General features: G+C 45.6%; 1 protein-coding gene across 1 annotated transcript in view; it reads left to right on the top strand.

Moving 5' to 3' along the window:
• The window catches only part of LOC123748142 (sodium-coupled monocarboxylate transporter 1), a 41,990-nt gene that overhangs the window by 13,870 nt on the left and 8,628 nt on the right, over window positions 1-19,492 (top strand). The window contains exon 5 of the mRNA XM_045730370.2: window positions 7,303-7,457. Within this exon, the coding sequence (XP_045586326.2) occupies window positions 7,303-7,457 (155 nt within the window). The remainder of the gene's footprint in view (window positions 1-7,302; window positions 7,458-19,492) is intronic.

The following is a 19,492-nucleotide window of genomic DNA, read 5'->3' as shown; positions in this document are numbered from 1 at the left end:
ACACACACACACACACACACACACACACACACACACACACACACACACACACACGGTGGGGGCCGAGCGGACAGCACGCTGGACTTGTTATCCTGTGGTCCCGGGTTCGATCTCGGGCGCCGGAGAGAAACATTGGGCAGAGTTTCTTTCACCCTATGCACCTGTTACCAAGCAGTAAATAGGTACCTGGGAGTTAGTCAGCTGTTACGGGCTGCTTCCCGGGGTGTGTGTGATGTGAAAAACAAATAGTAGTAGTAGTTAGAGACAGTTGATTGACAGTTGAGAGGCAGGCCGAAAGAGCAGAGCTCAACCCCTGCAAGCACAACTAGGTGAATACACACACAGTGTGAGGAGAGGAGAGAGCCAGGGCGACAGAAGCAAGGAAGAAAGGAGTAAACCAAGAAATCATAGCCCCAGCACAACACTCCCAGAAACAAGTGGGGAATCCACAACCAGCATCCCAGCATCCCAGCAACACCAGAGAGCAGGGCAACACCACCACCCCCTCTGCATAGAAACCCTTCCTACCAACGTTGCTGGCCCCACACACACACACACACACACACACACACACACACACACACACACACACACACGTCAGGAGCCTCGTAGCCTGGTGGATAGCGCGCAGGACTCGGAATTCTGTGGCGCGGGTTCGATTCCCGCTCGAGGCAGAAACAAATGGGCAAAGTTTCTTTCACCCTGAATGCCCCTGTTACCTAGCAGTAAATAGGTAACTAGGAGTTAGTTAGCTGTCACGGGCTGCTTCCTGGGGTGTGTGTGTGGTGTGAAAAAAAAAGTAGTTAGTAAACAGTTGATTGACAGTTGAGAGGCGGGCCGAAAGAGCAAAAAAAGCTCAACCCCCGCAAACACAACTAGGTGAATATACACACACACACACACAGACACACACACACACACACACAAACTGGAGGGACAGGTCCAAAATCTGCACAGTAAAATAACAATGTACTGGAGTGAACGACATGGAAGAAAATGCAGAACAGAACCAGTGAAGAGCAGAGGTGCCATGGGCACAATCAGAGAACACTGTATGAACATCAGAGGTCCCGGTTGTTCAATGTCCTACCAGCGAGCATCAGAAATATTACAGGAACAACCGTGGACATCTTCAAGAGGAAATTAGATTGTTTCCTTCAAGCAGTGCCAGATCAACCGGGATGTGGTGGGTATGTGGGCCTGCAGACCGCTCCAAGCAACAGCCTGGTGGACCAAACTCATACAAGTCAAATCTGGCCTCGGGCCGGGCTTGGGGAGTAGAAGAACTCCCAGAACCCCATCAACCAGGTATCAACCAGGTATCAGGTAACCCCTCACCCACCTACCTGCCCCCACTCAAATGCTCACTCAACCCTCCCTCCCCTCCCCCACCCCATTCCCATTCTCAGGTCTCTTCTCCCCCGCTTCCTCCCCTGGTCCCCCCTCCCCCTTCATCTCATTCCCTCCCTATCCCTCCTCCCTCCTTACCCCATATCCTACCTGTCCCCCTTTCCCTTGACCCCCCCCCCCCACACCAGAACCCACAGTGACGCTGTTAACTACCTCACAGATTTTCACACCTACTGAACAGCTTCCTTCATCAGCATAACGCTTACCAAGAAGGGGACAAGAGAATGAACAAAAGAAAGTGAGCTTCAAGGCAATGAACACTAACATAGATGGGATTACAAATAAAACAAGTGAACTTGGAGAATGGGCACTAGAAGAAAACCCAGACATAATAGCACTCACACAAACAAAGCTAACGAAAACCATAACAAATGCAATGTTTCCACAGGACTACAATGTAGTGAGGAAAGAGAGAGAAAGGAGACTAGGAGGTGGTGTACCTCTGCTGATAAGGAAAGGCTGGAGTTTTGAAAAGATGGCTATTCAGGGCTGTGAAGATTTCAGTGACTACATAACAGGTACCATAGCAATTGGAAGACAAAAAATTATAGTAGTAGTCATATATAACCCCCGACCAAACAACAGAAGACCCAAACAGGAATATGATAGAAATAACATGGCCACAATCAATATAATAGAGAGAGCAGCTTCTGTGGCTAGCAGGAACGGATCCAGACTACTAATCATGGTAGACTTCAACCACAGGAAGATAGATTGGGAGAACAGAGACCCACATGGAGGACCAGACACATGGAGAGCTAACTGCTGGTCGTACCAACAAGAAACTTTTGTAAGTCAACACGTCAAGGGACCGACAAGAATGAGAGGAGAGGATGAACCAGCTATGCTTGATCTGATATTTACCCTAAATGAGTCGGATATAATGGAAGTTAAGTAGGAAGCCCCCATAGGAGTGAATGATCACAGTGTATTGACCTTTGAGTACCTGCTTGAGCTAGGAATTATCTCCCCCCAAAAAGAAATGGGAATCAAAGGGCTGGCATACCAAAAGGGAAATTATGAGATGAAAAAATTCCTAAGGGTTATACCATGGGACACAAAACTCACAACTAGGTCAGTACAAGACATGATGGACTATGTCACCCAAAAGTGTCAGGAGGCAGTAAACAGGTTTATCCCGGCCCAAAGGGAAAAAAAACCGAGAAGCAAAAGAAAAATCTGTGGTTTAATAGGGCATGTATGAAATCAAAGAATCTGAACAACAGGGCATGGAGGAACTTCTGCAATAACAGAACACCAGAAAGCAGAAAGAGATACCGGAGAACCAGGGACGAGTATGTTAGTGTGAGAAGAGAAGCTGAGAAAATGTATGAAAATTATATAGGGATAAAGCCAAAACCGAACCAAAGTTGGTTCATCGTTTCCTCTCATCCTTGTGGGTTCGCTGACATGCTGGCTTAAAAAATTTTTTGTCGCAACCTCCAATAGTTTTTCTCTCCATGTATCCTCACCTCCATGCGGTTCCTTGTTCTATCCCAGTCTATCTTTCTGTGATTGAAGTCTCCCATGATGAGCAGATGGGATCTACTTCTACAGGCAGCAGAGGCTGTCCTCTCAGTTATAGTGTTAACTACCATGTTGTTGTTGTTGTCATATTCTTGCCTGGGTCTTCTGTCATTTGGTGGAGGGTTGTATATCACTGCTACTACTATTCTTGGTCCTCCCATTGTCATGGTGCCTGTTATGTAGTCTCTGAATCCCTCGCAGCCCGGGAGAGCTATCTCCCTTGAAACTCCATTCCTTTCTCATTAGTAGGACCACTCCACCTCCTCCCCTTCCTTCCCTCTATTTCCTTATTACAGTGCAGTCCTGGGGAAACACCACATTCGTTATGATTCCTGAGAGTCCGATTACATCTTGGTTCACTTCTTGTGCTCTTTCCCTTAGTTCACTTGCCCCGTTTGTAATCTCATCCATGTTCGAGTACATCACCGTGAAACTGTCTTCTGTCCTTTCTCAGTTTCTATTGCTTCCCCTGAAGTAAGGAAACAGGGAGGGACCGGGATGGGAGGCCCTATGAAGGGGGACCTGGGAGATCTGGGGCGTGCTGGGGTCTGGGAGGATCTGGGGTGTGTGTGGGGGTAGAGGAGAAAAGAGGGCTTGGGGGAGTGAGGACGTGTGGGAGGCTTGGGGAGGGGAGAGGGGGAGGCTGGGGGGGGGGGGGGTATGGGAGGAGGGAGGGCTTGGGGGGATTGGGGGAATGTGTGGGCTTAAGGGCGCAGAAGAGGAAGGATGGCTTTGAGGGGAGGTTGGGGAGAGCGAGGGCTGAGGGGGATGAGGAAGAAGGGGGGGGGGGGGCTTAAGGGAGTGGGGGAGAAGGAAGAGCTCAAGGGGGTGGGGGGATACTGGAGGGTTTAGAGAGGGTGGAAGAGAATGGAGGGCTTGGGGATGGGGGAGAAGGGAGGGCATGGGGGATTAAGGAGGACTTGGGGGGTGGGGGAGAAGAGAGATCCTGGAGAGGGAGGGAGGGGGGGGGAAGGGTGCCCAAGGTGACACCTTGGGCACTACGGGCTGTGACAGGTAGAACATCTATTGGGTGGAGGATGGGGGTGGTGCTTCTCTCAATGTTTCTGTTGAACTGCATGCGGAGGGTTCCCCACTCCCCACTCTACTCTTCCTTGCTAACAATTCCTCTTTTGTTTTCTCGCTCGTGAATACCACCTTTATCAATCAGTCTCTGTCCTTGTCGTACTGTCCGAGCCTGAAACTCTTTTCAATATTCTAGTCAGCCCTCTCCATATTTACCCCATTAACTTCATTTTTGTCCTTGTCTCTCCTCTCTGCTGGACTGGTCCCTGTTTGCTCCTTAATGACTACTATTACTACTGTGATTTGTTGCTCTATCAGCTGGCTAGTGCATCTAGCTACTTCCTGAGAAGAAGTCACTTCCTTGTGTGTGTGTGTGTGTGTGTGTGTTTACTAGTTGTGTTTTTGCGGGGGTTGAGCTTTGCTCTTTCGGCCCGCCTCTCAACTGTCAATCAACTGTTTACTAACTACTTTTTTTTTTTCCCACACCACACATACACACACACCCCAGGAAGCAGCCCGTGACAGCTGACTAACTCCCAGGTACCTATTTACTGCTAGGTAACAGGGGCACTTAGGGTGAAAGAAACTTTGCCCATTTGTTTCTGCCTGGTGCGGGAATCGAACCCGCGCCACAGAATTACGAGTCCTGCGCGCTATCCACCAGGCTACGAGGCACCTGTGTGTGTGTGTGTGTGTGTGTGTGTGTGTGTGTGTGTGTGTGTGTGTGTGTGTGTGTGTGTGTGTGTGTGTGTGTGTGTGTGTGTGTGTGTGTGTGTGTGTGTGCGTGTATATTCACCTAGTTGTGCTTGCGGGGGTTGAGCTTTGCTCTTTCGGCCCACCTCTCAACTGTCAATCAACTGTTACTAACTACTAACTAATTCCCCCCTCCCCCCCACACACAAGAAGCAGCTCCGTAACAGCTGCCTAACTCCTAGGTAACTATTTACTGCCAGGTAACAGAGGCATTCAGGGTGAAAGAAACTTTGCCTATTCGTTTCTGCCTGGTCCGGGAATCGAACCCGGACCACAGAATTACGAGTCCTGCACGCTGTCCACTCAGCTACCAGACCCGTGTGTGTGTGTGTGTGTGTGTGTGTGTGTGTGTGTGTGTGTGTGTGTGTGTGTGTGTGTGTGTGTGTGTGTGTGTGTATTCACCTAGTTGTGCTTGCAGGGGTTGAGCTTTGCTCTTTCGGCTCGCCTCTCAACTGTCAATCAACTGTTTACTACTTTTTTTTTCTCCACACCACACACACACCACACCCCAGGAAGCAGCCCGTGACAGCTGCCTAACTCCAAGGTACCTATTTACTGCTAGGTAACAGAGGCATTTAGGATGAAAGAAACTTTGTCCATTTGTTTCTGCCTTGGTGCAGGAATCGAACCCACGCCACAAAATTACGAGTCCTCCTGTGCGTGCGTGTGCGTGTGTGTGTGTGTGTGTGTGTGTGTGTGTGTGTGTGTGTGTGTGTGTGTGTGTGTGTGTGTGTGTGTGTGTGTGTGTGTGTGTGTGTGTGTGTGTGTGTGTGTGTGTGTGTGTGTGTGTGTGTGTGTGTGTGTGTGTGTGTGTGTGTGTGTGTGTGTGTGTGTGTGGGTGTGTGTGTTTGTGTGTGTGTGAGTGTGTAAGAATGAAATGCAATAGTTCACTCAAAATTAAAATAATAATCCACTATTTTGAAAACACAAGGAAAGGTCAACTGAATATTTCGGTCCTAAACCGGGACCCTCTTCAGAAGTGAGCGAGAATGCCGGCTGTAACTATTATAGTGTCAAGTCATGTGTCCTGGGAAGAGGTGTAAGCATTAGGTAATAACCTCCTTGTAACATAATCACTCATTAAATCTGGTAACCATTTGGAGGTTCAAGAGGCCCCAAACTGGTGCCCAACCAGAATTTACTGGGGGGTTCTAGAGGGAACTTCTTGGTTCACTAAGGTTCCAGGCTGGTCAACTTTTGGCCAATCATGGCGGAGTGGGTCTATGAATCACCAGAACTACGGGTCAAGTCCCTCCAGTGCCTCAAAATGTTTTCCTCAATGATATGTCACGCCATTGAAATTTCTATGTGGATCTAATAGTGAAGCACAGGAGGGAGAACACTCATTACCTGCAGGCCCGAGTGTGGGTAGGTTGGCTGTAAAATCTAGGGTGGGCTCTAGTTCAGGGACTCCAGAACCTCTCAGGAAATTCAGTAGAGTGCCGGGTTGGTCACCTTTTGTCCTATGGTGGTCGAGTGGGTTAAGGCAGGTGTCTGGGAATCACCAGAACGCTGGTTCAAGTTATCCTTTGCCTCAAAATAATTTTCTCATTGTGTATATAAATTTATTTAACTAACGCCTTCGGTTAGAGATTGCAGTTCGTAGAAAGAATATTGCAAGTAACGCAGGTCTTTGAGAAAGTCTCTCTGTCCACTTGAGGCTAAAATAAAAGAAAGAATACTACCATACTAAAAATGTTAATGACATTTTAACGAGGCGCTGTTAAATTTTAACTAACGAGCGTGACCTAAATGAAGCTAACCATGGCGTAGTAAAATACGTTAATAAAAGTTTTTTTCAGAAGCTATTAACCATTTTGTTAAAGAATTATAAGACTTGGGAAGTAGCGAGGAATTGTGTATGGAAAGAGACAAGGATATTTATCTTTATCCTAGAAATATCTCCATTTGTACTCAAGGAATGCAAGCGTACGCAACCTGACGTTCAGTATAGGAAGTATTTTGTGTGGAGATTGCACGTGGCAAAAACAAACCCGACCTAAAGGCATGATCTGGCATGGAGATGACAGACTCTCACAGATATTGCCTCATACACACACTCACAGATATCCTAACAGTCTGAATGCATGCCTACAGTGGAATGAGCCAAGTTAAATGACGCAAGAGGAATGGTCATCTGCAAGGAATACCGTCACTTTGATCTGGACTTAAGAGTTTCAGTATTATGTGTCATCAAGTAGTGTTTATGGAAACATATTGGTTATTGACCTACCACACCTTTGGATAACAACTGACGTCGATAGAGTGTTTAGTTCTAAATTTGTACCTCGTGTTTTTCCAGGGTGGAGTAAATGCTGTAGTGTATACAGATAAGTATACACTTATATACTACTATACACTACAACGTGCTATGTTCCTGAGAGTCATGTAGGACTCATGGGGCCTCATTATTCCCCATGAAGGAGTGGAGGCTGTGGTACAAAATTTCCTCATGATCATGGGAGTGAGTCACACAAGACTCATAATGCCTCATTATTCACCAGGGAGGAGTGGAGGCTGCGGTACAAACTTTCCTCATCTTCCTGGGAGTGAGTGACACAAGACTCATAATGCCTCATTATTCACCAGGGAGGAGTGAAGGCTGTGGTGTACACGGACGTGTTGCAGACCTCCCTCATGTTCCTGGGAGTGTTGGTGGTGGTGGTCATCTGTACTCTTGACCTTGGTGGGGTCGGCGTCGTCTGGGACTCAGCGCTTCAAGGCTCTCGGGTCGAGTTCCTCAAGTGAGTATTAAAATCTAATTTATAATTATCCTCGATCTCCTGCATATAACTAATATTTGCATATAACATTCGAGGAATTATAGAAATATTATATATATAAATAAAATCGATTTTTTTATTTATAGTAAGTTTGAGTATAATTAATAATAAAATATTACATCTAGTTTTGAATATGTTCATTATTTAAATAGTCACAATAACGTGATTGAAATAAAGGTCGTCTCTGTCATTTCATCCACGTGAGTTGCGTTATTGATACAATATTTGGAAACACTATACAAATGCGTTGGGAAATTTCTTATGATGATATTTAAGTATTCATTAAGAAATTCTGTGCAAATGTGACAAATAGGGAGACTGAAATAGAGGCCTTATAATAATTCCTAAAATTCTGTAAATAAAATAGTCTATTTTGGTGCGAAATCGACTGCAACTCGGACCATTTAATTTTCAAAACGTCTTAAGTTAGCACCGTCGCCAAGTCCCAGTTGGCTCAAGTATCCAAGAATTCAACGTTGAATCAATGCTGAATTAACGTTACTTTTGGATCTTGTGCCCATTGGGGTGAGACAGAGAGACACTAGTGAAAAAGTCAAATGGGTCTCAAGAAAATAATATTATGATAGAGAGTAAACATTGTTCTACGTTTAAATGTTGTTGTTTTTACCTAAACAAAAATCAGAGGCAATTTTTATATGTACGACAGTAGCATTTATGTTAATGAACTGTCTTAATAAAAATATATATATAACCTTTATTGGTATGAATGGAAATTGAAAACTGTGTCAACATATCTAATTACCGAATGGAATTCAAAATAGCTTTCGTATTTTTTTTTAATTTAAGTGAAAGGGAAAATGCAATCCCAAAATGCATCAAATCACTGAAATGTGTCATGTCGCTTTTGAGTCGCAAGTATCGTAGAGACGGGTCTCTAACATGTATCATACACACAACACATTGGTTTTTACCCTACAAACGAAGAGGACTTGCACTACACTGACGGGTTTCAGTCAACACTCCCCCCCAGTGTAAGGACTACGGATTAAGTGATTACCTGCTGCCTTAAGATAAAAATGTTTTGATGCATAAGATTGTAAAAAATAATGGTTTCCACTAGTAATGGATGCCTTTGATAACCCAAATCTAAAACGAAAATATCCCATGCCTAATTCAGTCTATTTAAACACAATGATACAGTGGGTTGAACCTAGATTAGTTAGGTTAAATTGATTTTTCATTATTTTTATTCTGTTCCTCTATTGTACGTGTGACCAAACAATTGCCAAAATTAAACAGGGGAAGGAGGTGATCAGTTTTGATCACCTGACCAAAAAGTGCTTTTGATCAGTCCACTACAGGACGTTACCAAGTCAATACAGGTAGCTTGTACACCAACCACCAAGTATATTTTAGTTCTGAACAGTAAACTCGGATCAGTCTATGTACACCGAGAAACTAATTATGCCTCTGGTAAGCAATGTAACACAAGAATATATTTTACTTCATAAACAATATCAATCTATTGTTATTTTGTTAATATAGTTATAATTATTGAGAAACTTACGACAGTACATGTGTAAGTGTCTTATAAAACCGAATTTCGGGATAAAACCTACAACCTTTATCAAGGCGATGCAAACATTATTATTAACAAGGATTCTAAGTGCTTGTGTTTATGTGTCTGGCAGACCGCCTCACGTGGCGTCAATCACTAGACAATGTTGTGATAATGCTCCCCTTGGGGATATCCTCCACGGATATCCCCCAGGGGTTGCCGAAACTTCTGATATCCTGGTCAGTTGTTGTTGTTGGAGGGTGGAAATAGCCTAAGCTACTCTATCCCTTTGAGATGTATTTTATTGTCTCACTAATCGTACTTGAACTGGTCAATTGTCCTTCAGTTGTCCCGAGTGTCTGGGAACTGTGGGCCGGGTGTAGCGGAACATTAACTCTCAACACCACGGGAGCTGTTCTTATGTGAATTATTGAGATGAGTAAATTTAGCATCATGCAAGAATAATTTTGCAGTTAATCGGGTTTACTTTACTAAAGTATTTGTTGCCCTTTACTGTCTCTCTAGATTCTGTGATTGCCCCCTGCTAGTAGGGTAACACCTAGTTTCATGTCGCTTGTAACACCTCGTGTCATGTCGCTTGCAACACCACGTGTCATGTCCCTTATAACACATCGTGTCAGGTCGCTTGTAACACATCGTGTCAGGTCGCTTGTAACACATCGTGTCAGGTTGCTTGTAACACATCGTGTCAGGTAGCTTGTAACACATCGTGTCAGGTCGCTTGTAACACATCATGTCAGGTAGCTTGTAACACATCGTGTCATGTCACTTGTAACACCTCGTGTCATGTCACTTGTGTCAGGGGAGCAGCATTAACTACCTTGCATGGGTGAGAAGGCCCTCTGCAATCTCATCATTCTGTTATTACCTTCTTGCTGCTGCTGGCGGAGGAGGAGACATCCATCAGGAGGCGCCAGGAGGTACAGGTCTGCGTCAGTGAGGTCTTACGACTGTCGCCTTAGTAACACCTTCATTGTTTCTCTCCGTGACGAGAGGGTAAATTAGACTCATCTTCTTACAGGACAAATCAGCACGTTTATTCCGGGCGCATAAGAACACATTTTTGCGTGTAATAGTAGTGTGTGTGTGTGTGTGTGTGTGTGTGTGTGTGTGTGTGTGTGTGTGTGTGTGTGTGTACTCACCTAATTGTACTCATCTAATTGTGCTTGCGGGGGTTGAGCTCTGGCTCTTTGGTCCCGCCTCTCAACCGTCAATCAACTGGTGTACAGATTCCTGAGCCTACTGGGCTCTATCATATCTACATTTAAAACTGTGTATGGAGTCAGCCTCCACCACATCACTGCCTAATGCATTCCATCCGTTAACTACTCTGACACTGAAAAAGTTTCTTCTAACGTCTCTGTGGCTCATTTGGGTACTCAGCTTCCACCTGTGTCCCCTTGTTCGCGTCCCACCAGTGTTGAATAGTTCATCCTTGTTTACCCGGTCGATTCCCCTGAGGATTTTGTAGGTTGTGATCATGTCCCCCCTTACTCTTCTGTCTTCCAGTGTCGTAAGGTGCATTTCCCGCAGCCTTTCCTCACAACTCATGCCTCTTAGTTCTGGGACTAGTCTAGTAGCATACCTTTGGACTTTTTCCAGCTTCGTCTTGTGCTTGACAAGGTACGGGCTCCATGCTGGGGCCGCATACTCCAGGATTGGTCTTACATATGTGGTGTACAAGATTCTGAATGATTCCTTACACAGGTTCCTGAACGCCGTTCTGATGTTAGCCAGCCTCGCATATGCCGCAGACGTTATTCTCTTTATGTGGGCTTCAGGAGACAGGTTTGGTGTGATATCAACTCCTAGATCTTTCTCTCTGTCTGTTTCATTAAGTACTTCATCTCCTATTCTGTATCCTGTGCCTGGCCTCCTGTTTCCACTGCCTAGTTTCATTACTTTGCATTTACTCGGGTTGAACTTCAACAGCCATTTGTTGGACCATTCACTCAGTCTATCCAGGTCATCTTGTAGCCTCCTACTATCATCCTCTGTTTCAATCCTCCTCATAATTTTTGCATCGTCGGCAAACATTGAGAGGAACGAATCTATACCCTCTGGGAGATCATTTACATATACCAGAAACAGTATAGGTCCAAGGACTGACCCCTGCGGGACTCCACTTGTGACGTCTCGCCAATCTGAGACCTCACTCCTCACACTGACTCGTTGTCTCCTGTTGCTTAGGTACTCCTCTATCCACCGGAGTACCTTCCCTCTCACTCCAGCCTGCATCTCCAACTTTCGCACTAGCCTCTTGTGTGGCACTGTATCAAAGGCTTTCTGACAATCCAAAAATATGCAGTCTGCCCACCCTTCTCTTTCTTGCCATATTTTTGTTGCCTGGTCGTAGAATTCAAGTAACCCTGTGAGGCAGGACCTGCCATCCATGAACCCATGTTGGTGCTGTGTTACAAAGTTCCTTCGCTCCAGATGCTCCACTAGTTTTTTTCGCACAATCTTCTCCATCAGCTTGCATGGTATGCAGGTTAGGGACACTGGCCTGTAGTTCTGCCTCCTGTCTATCCCCTTTCTTGTATATCGGGACTACGTTAGCTGCTTTCCAAATATCTGGCAGTTCCCCTGTTGTCAGTGATTTGTTATACACTATGGAGAGTGGTAGGCTCAGTTCTCTTGCTCCTTCCTTTAGAACCCAAGGGGAGAGTCCATCTGGGCCTATAGCCTTCGTCACGTCCAACTCTAGTAAACACTTCCTTACTTCCCCACTGGTAATCTCAAACTCTTCCAGTGGTTCCTGGTTAGCTATTCCCTCACTTACCTCTGGAATTTCTCCATGCTCTAAGGTGAAGACCTCCTGGAATTTCTTATTCAATTCCTCACACACTTCCTTGTCATTTGTAGTGAATCCTTCCGCCCCTATCCTTAATCTCATAACCTGTTCCTTTACTGTTGTCTTTCTCCTAATGTGGCTATGCAACAATTTAGGGTGAGTCTTTGCCTTGCTTGCGATGTCATTTTCGTATTGTCTTTCTGCCTCTCTTCTCATCCTGACATATTCATTCCTGGCATTCTGGTATCTTTCTCTGCTCTCCAGTGTCCTGTTATTCCTATAGTTTCTCCATGCCCTTTTACTTTGCTGCTTAGCAAGCCTACATCTCTGATTAAACCATGGGTTTCTCATCTTCATTTCTCTGTTTTCCTTTTGGACTGGGACAAACTTGTTTGCTGCGTCCTTGCACTTCTGCGTGATGTAATCCATCATATCTTGGGCCGTCTTTCCCCTGAGCTCTGTTTCCCATGCTATATCTGTTAGGAATTTTCTTATCCCCTCATAGTTTCCCTTTCGGTATGCTAACCTTTTGGTTTCGGTATCCCTCCTCGAGTTCAATAACCCTTCTTCAATCAAGTACTCAAACACCAGTACACTGTGGTCGCTCATTCCTACTGGGTCCTCAAAACCGATTTCTCTTATGTCGGAGTCGTTCAGAGTGTGTGTGTGTGTGTGTGTGTGTGTGTGTGTGTGTGTGTGTGTGTGTGTGTGTGTGTGTATGTGTGTGTTAACTAGTTGTGTTTTTGCGGGGGTTGAGCTTTGCTCTTTCGGCCCGCCTCTCAACTGTCAATCAACTGTTTACTAACTACTTTTTTTTTTTTTTTTTTTTTTCCCCACACCACACACACCCCAGGAATCAGCCCGTGACAGCTGACTAACTCCCAGGTACCTATTTACTGCTAGGTAACAGGGGAATTCAGGGTGAAAGAAACTTTGCCCATTTGTTTCTGCCTCGTGCGGGAATCGAACCCGCGCCACAGAATTACGAGTCCTGCGCGCTATCCACCAGACTACGAGGCCCCTTTGTGTGTGTGTGTGTGTGTGTGTGTGTGTGTGTGTGTGTGTGTGTGTGTGTGTGTGTACTCACCTAATTGTGCTTGCGGGGGTTGAGCTCTGGCTCTTTGGTCACCAAAGTGTGTGTGTGTGTGTGTGTGTGTGTACTCAGTTATGCTTCCGGGGGTTGAGCTCTGGTCTCTCGGCCCGCATCTCAACTGTCAATCAACTGTTTTTACTACTACTACTATTTTTTTCCACACCACACACACACCCCAGGAAGCAGCCCGTGACAGGTGACCAACTCTCATGTACCTATTTACTGCTAGGTAACATGGGGCATCAGGGTGAAAGAAACTCTGCCTATCGTTTCTCGCCGGCGCCCGGAATCGAACCAGGGACCACAGGATCACGTGTCCAGCGTGCTGTCCGCTCACCCGCCGGCTCACTTATGTGTGTGTGTGTGTATACTCATCTAATTGTGTCTGCAGGATTGAGCATTGACTCTTGGATCCCACCTTTCGAGCATCGGTTGTTTACAGCAATGACTATGGTCCTATTTCCCTACCATACCTAGTTTTAAAATTATGAATAGTATTTGCTTTCTCAACCTGCTCCTTAAGTGCATTACATTTTCCCACTACTCTCACGCTAAAAGAAAACTTCCTAACATCACTGTGACTCATCTGAGTTTCCAGCTTCCACCCATGTCCCCTCGTTCTGTTACTATTCCGTGTGAACATTTCGTCTATGTCCACTCTGTCAATTCCCCTGTGTGTGTGTGTGTACTCACCTAGTTGTACTCACCTAGTTGTGTCTGCAGGACCGAGCATTGACTCTTGGATCCCGCCTTTCGAGCATCGGTTGTTTACAGCAATGACTCCTGACCCATTTCCCTATCATACCTGGTTTTAAAATTATGAATAGTATTTGCTTCCACAACCTGTTCCTGAAGTGCATTCCATTTTCCCACTACTCTCACGCTAAAAGAAAACTTCCTAACATCTCTGTGACTCATCTGAGTTTCAAGCTTCCATCCATGTCCCCTTGTTCTGTTACTATTCCGTGTGAACATTTCGTCTATGTCCACTCTGTCAATCCCTCTGAGTATCTTATACGTTCCTATCATGTCCCCCCTCTCCCTTCTTCTTTCTAGTGTCGTAAGGCACAGTTCCCTCAGGCGCTCCTCATACCCCATCCCTCGTAGCTCTGGGACGACTCTCGTTGCAAACCTCTGAACCTTTTCCAGTTTCATTATATGCTTCTTCAGATGGGGACTCCATGATGAGGCGGCATACTCTAAGACTGGCCTTACGTAGGCAGTGTAAAGCGCCCTAAATGCCTCCTTACTTAGGTTTCTGAATGATGTTCTAACTTTTGCCAGTGTAGAGTACGCTGCTGTCGTTATCCTATTTATATGTGCCCCAGGAGATAGATTAGGTGTTACGTCCACCCCCAGGTCTCTTTCACGCGTTGTTACAGGTAGGCTGTTCCCTTTCATTGTGTACTGTCCCTTAGGTCTCCTATCTCCTAGTCCCATTTCCATAACTTTACATTTGCTCGTGTTGAATTCCAGTAGCCATTTCTCTGACCATCTCTGCAACCTGTTCAGGTCCTCTTGGAGGATCCTGCAATCCTCATCTGTCACAACTCTTCTCATCAACTTTGCGTCATCCGCAAACATCGACATGTAGGACTCTACGCCTGTAAACATGTCGTTAACATATACAAGAAATAGAATTGGTCCCAGCACCGATCCTTGTGGTACTCCACTTGTTACTGTTCGCCAGTCCGACTTCTCGCCCCTTACCGTAACTCTTTGGCTCCTTCCTGTTAGGTAGTTCCTTATCCATGCTAGGACCTTTCCCCCCACCCCCGCCTGCCTCTCGAGCTTGAACAGCAGTCTCATGTGCGGTACTGTATCAAAGGCTTTTTGGCAGTCCAGAAGTATGCAGTCTGCCCAACCATCTCTGTCCTGTCTTATCCTCGTTATTTTATCATAGAATTCCAGAAGGTTTGTTAGGCACGATTTCCCTGTCCAGAACCCATGTTGATGTTTGTTCACAAACCTAATGTTCTCCAGGTGTGCAACCAGTCGTAGCCTAATTATTCTTTCCAGTATTTTACAGGGGATGCTTGTCAGTGATACAGGTCTATAGTTAAGTGCCTCCTCCCTATCACCTTTCTTGAAGATCGGCACGACATTTGCCATCTTCCAGCAACTGGGCAATTCTCCTGACATAAGTGACTCATTAAAGATCATTGCCAGAGGCACGCTGAGGGCCTGTGCTGCTTCTTTTAGTATACACGGTGATACTTTGTCTGGTCCAACTGCTTTAGTTGCATCTAGAGTTGTCAACTGTTTCATTACCTCCTCTGCTGTCACCTCTATATCTGATAGTCTTTCATCTAGGGTAACCCCTTCCAACAATGGGAGCTGCTCAGGCTCGGTAGTGAACACTCTATGGAAACTGGCATTCAGTGCCTCGCAGATTTCCTTGTCACTTTCAGTATATGCCCCCTCTGTCTTCCTTAGTCTTGTCACTTGGTCGTTCACCGACATTTTTCTTCTTATATGACTGTGTAGTAACTTAGGTTGTTTTTTCACTTTGATTGCAATATCGTTCTCATAGTCCCTTTCCGATGTTCGTCTTATGTTAATGTAATCGTTCCTAGCTCTGTTGTATCTGATCCTGTTGTCCTCTGTTCTTTGTCTTCTGTACTTCCTCCACTCCCGCCTGCTGGCCATTTTTGCTTCCTGACACTGTCTATTAAACCATGGTGTGTGTGTGTGTGTGTGTGTGTGTGTGTGTGTGTGTGTGTGTGTGTGTGTGTGTGTGTGTGTGTGTGTGTGTGTGTGTGTGTGTGTGTGTGTGTGTGTGTGTGTGTACTCACCTAATTGTGCTTGCGGGGGTTGAGCTCTGGCTCTTTGGTCCCGCCTCTCAACCGTCAATCAACTGGTGTACAGATTCCTGAGCCTATTGGGCTCTATCATATCTACATTTGAAACTGTGAATGGAGTCAGCCTCCACCACATCACTTCCTAATGCATTCCATTTGCTAACTACTCTGACACTGAAAAAGTTCTTTCTAACGTCTCTGTGGCTCATTTGGGTACTCAGCTTCCACCTGTGTGTGTGTGTGTGTGTGTGTTTGTGTGTGTGTGTGTGTGTGTGTGTGTGTGTGTGTGTGTGTGTGTGTGTGTGTGTGTGTGTGTGTGTGTGTGTGTGTGTGTGTGTGTGTGTGTGTGTGTGTGTGTGAGTGTGTGTGTGTGTGTGTGTGTGTGTGTGTGTGTGTGTGTGTGTGTGTGTGAGTGTGTGTGTGTGTGTGTGTGTGTGTGTGTGTGTGTGTGTGTGTGTGTGTGTGTGTGTGTGTGTGTGTGTGTGTGTGTGTGTGTGTGTGTGTGTGTGTGTGTGTGTGTGTGTGTGTGTGTGTGTGTGTGTGTGTGTGTGTGTGTGTGTGTGTGTGTGTGTGTGTGTGTGTGTGTGTGTGTGTGTGTGTGTGTGTGTGTGTGTGTGTGTGTGTGTGTGTGTGTGTGTGTGTTTGTGTGTGTGTGTGTGTGTGTGTGTGTGTGTGTGTGTGTGTGTGTGTGTGTGTGTGTGTGTGTGTGTGTGTATTAGGCCTGAGCTCCAAGTTATTCATACATAGATCATGACTGAACACACTTGAAGAGGAAATTGCGTATCACGATTTAAAAAGACAAATTTAACAGCATAAAAAAATAATAATAACGTAAAACCCATTTAAAACATGAAGCTATCTTTAATTAACATATATCACGATGGAAAATGTTACAGGCATTAAACACTGATAATTTCGGAGAAAACACTGTAAATTATCCTAATTATAGCCAGTCGAGATAACATCCCAAGAATGTTCTCGGTTTAGTGCCTAACCTAACCTAACCTAACCTAATCAAAACTATCGTAACCTAAACAAGTATCGCATAACCAATCCCTACTTAACAAATTAAAGTATAACCCAACCTTACACTAAACCATTATCAACCTTACACTAAACCACTATCAACCTTACACTAAAACCACTATCGCAGGCCCTTCACATTCTGTGGAGACAAAGCCTAGATACTGGCGTTATCCCTGACATACTAAAAACAGCAGAGATAGCACCACTCCATAAAGGAGGAAATAAGGCAGAGGCAAAAAATTACAGACCGATAGCACTAACATCGCACATCATAAAAAATTTTGAGAGAGTGCTAAGAAGTAAGATCACAAAATACATGGAATCACAGCATCTCCATAACCCCGGACAACATGGTTTCAGAACAGGGCGCTCTTGCCTGTCACAGTTGCTGGACCACTATGATATGGCATTAGATGCTATGGAAGACAAACAAAACGCTGATGTAATTTACACAGATTTCGCAAAAGCTTTTGATAAATGTGACCATGGTGTTATTGCACATAAAATGCGTTCAAAAGGAATTACCGGGAAAATAGGCAGATGGATCTACAATTTCCTGACTAACAGAACCCAATGTGTAATAGTCAACAAAATAAAATCCAGCCCATCAACCGTGAAGAGCTCAGTCCCCCAGGGTACTGTGCTTGCTCCAGTACTTTTTCTCATCCTCATATCGGACATAGACCAGAACACAACCTATAGCACTGTATCATCCTTTGCAGATGACACTAGGATTTTCATGAGAGTTGGCAACATAGAGGACACGGCAAACCTCCAATCAGATGTAGATCAGGTCTTTCTATGGGCTACAGAAAATAATATGGTGTTTAACGAGGATAAGTTCCAGCTCATGCGCTACGGAAAAATTGAAAATATAAAAACAGAAACCACGTACAAAACTCAGGCAAATCATAACATAGAACGAAAAGGCAATGTAAAGGATCTGGGTGTACTCATGTCGGAAGACCTTACCTTTAAAGAACACAATAAAGTAGCCGTCACAACTGCAAGAAAAATGACAGGTTGGATAACAAGAACTTTTCACACTAGAGATGCTATACCGATGATGATACTTTTCAAAACGCTTGTGCTCTCTAGAGTGGAGTACTGCTGCACAATGACAGCCCCTTTCAAAGCTGGAGAAATTGACCTAGAGAGCGTGCAGAGATCCTTTACTGCTAGAATCCACTCAGTAAAACATCTAAATTACTGGGACCGACTAAAGAGCCTAAATCTGTACTCCCTTGAGCGCAGGCGGGAGAGATACATAATAATTTACACGTGGAAAATAATTGAGGGGCTGGTCCCAAACCTGCACACAGAAATAACACCACATGAGACCAGAAGACATGGCAGGATGTGCAGAATACCCCCGTTGAAAAGCAGAGGTGCAACAGGTACTCTGAGAGAGAACTCTATCAACATCAGAGGCCCGAGACTGTTCAACACGCTTCCACTACACATAAGGGGCATAACTGGCAAACCCCTCACAGTGTTCAAGAGAGAACTGGATAAGCACCTCCAAAGGATACCTGATCAACCAGGCTGTGACTCATACGTCAGGCTGCGAGCAGCCGCGTCTAACAGCCTGGTTGATCAGTCCAGCAACCAGGAGGCCTGGTCGACGACCGGGCCGCGGGGACACTAAGCCCCGGAAGCACCTCAAGGTAGGTAGGTAGGTAACCTTGCTTAACCAAATAGAGAACTCCCAACATTACTTAACCAAATACAGTATTCCTTACCCTATCTAATCGTATTTAGTATGACTAAATCTAACCTACCCTCTGCCTTCACCTTTCCTTAGGCAATGCAATGACGCTGCATTTTGTGGCAAAAAGGTTAATGCGTCTCTATTAATCTTCTGGATTAATGGTTATCTTGAGATGATTTCGGGGCGTTAGCGGCCCGGTCCTCGACTAGGCCTCCTTTTTGTTACACACCCCCAGGAAGCAGCCCGTAGCAGCTAACACCCAGGTACCTATTTACTGCTAGGTAACAGGGGCATCAGGGTGAAAGAAACATTTGGCCCATTTGTTTCCGCCTACACCGGGGATCGAACCCGGAACCTCAGGGCTACGAATCCGAAGCGCTGTTCACTCAGCTGTCAGGCGCCTGGAATGTCCATGTATCGTAGTAGGCATCCATCAGTCTCAGGAGACTGGAGTTGCGCTCTGGTTGTCGGTCTGGAGTGGCCTCACCAGGGCGCAAAGCCAGGGTAGGTTGATTCGGGGAAGAAGCTGTTACCCAGGCAGCAGGTCCCCCCCCTCTCCACGCCGCTGAAAGTCTCCAATGGAAAGGCATACGCCAATACGATTGGTTCCAGCGCCGTCGCAGGAACTGTGAGTTCGGGGGTTGACCTCGAAGGTGGTGAAGAAGGGAACAGGGACCTCCAACCCCGGAGACCGCAGTGGTCGGGGCCGGAGAAGAACCACCCCATCAAGGGTATGAACGACCCCTGCCACCTGAAGCAGAGCCTGGGGGCCGCACGACCCTCGGGAGGTGGACGTCCCGGTCCCGCACCTACGGGTTCCAGACAAGGCTCGTCACAGCCTTCTTTCACCCGAGGTCGGCCTCCTTCAAGACCAAGTAGGTCTTGAAGGAGGTCATGTATATTTTATCATAAATGTTAAGTCTCTCAAATTGCGTTAAAATTCACAGAAATTTCGTTACGTTACCAATTTCAGCAAATTTGTTTAATTGTTTAATATTCAAATTTTGTTTCTTTACTCATTACTCAAATTA

This window comes from Procambarus clarkii, chromosome 1 (genome assembly GCF_040958095.1).
Source record: "Procambarus clarkii isolate CNS0578487 chromosome 1, FALCON_Pclarkii_2.0, whole genome shotgun sequence".
NCBI lineage: Eukaryota > Metazoa > Arthropoda > Malacostraca > Decapoda > Cambaridae > Procambarus > Procambarus clarkii.
Note: the sequence above shows the minus strand (reverse complement) of the source record. Positions and strands in the feature narration are given on the sequence as shown.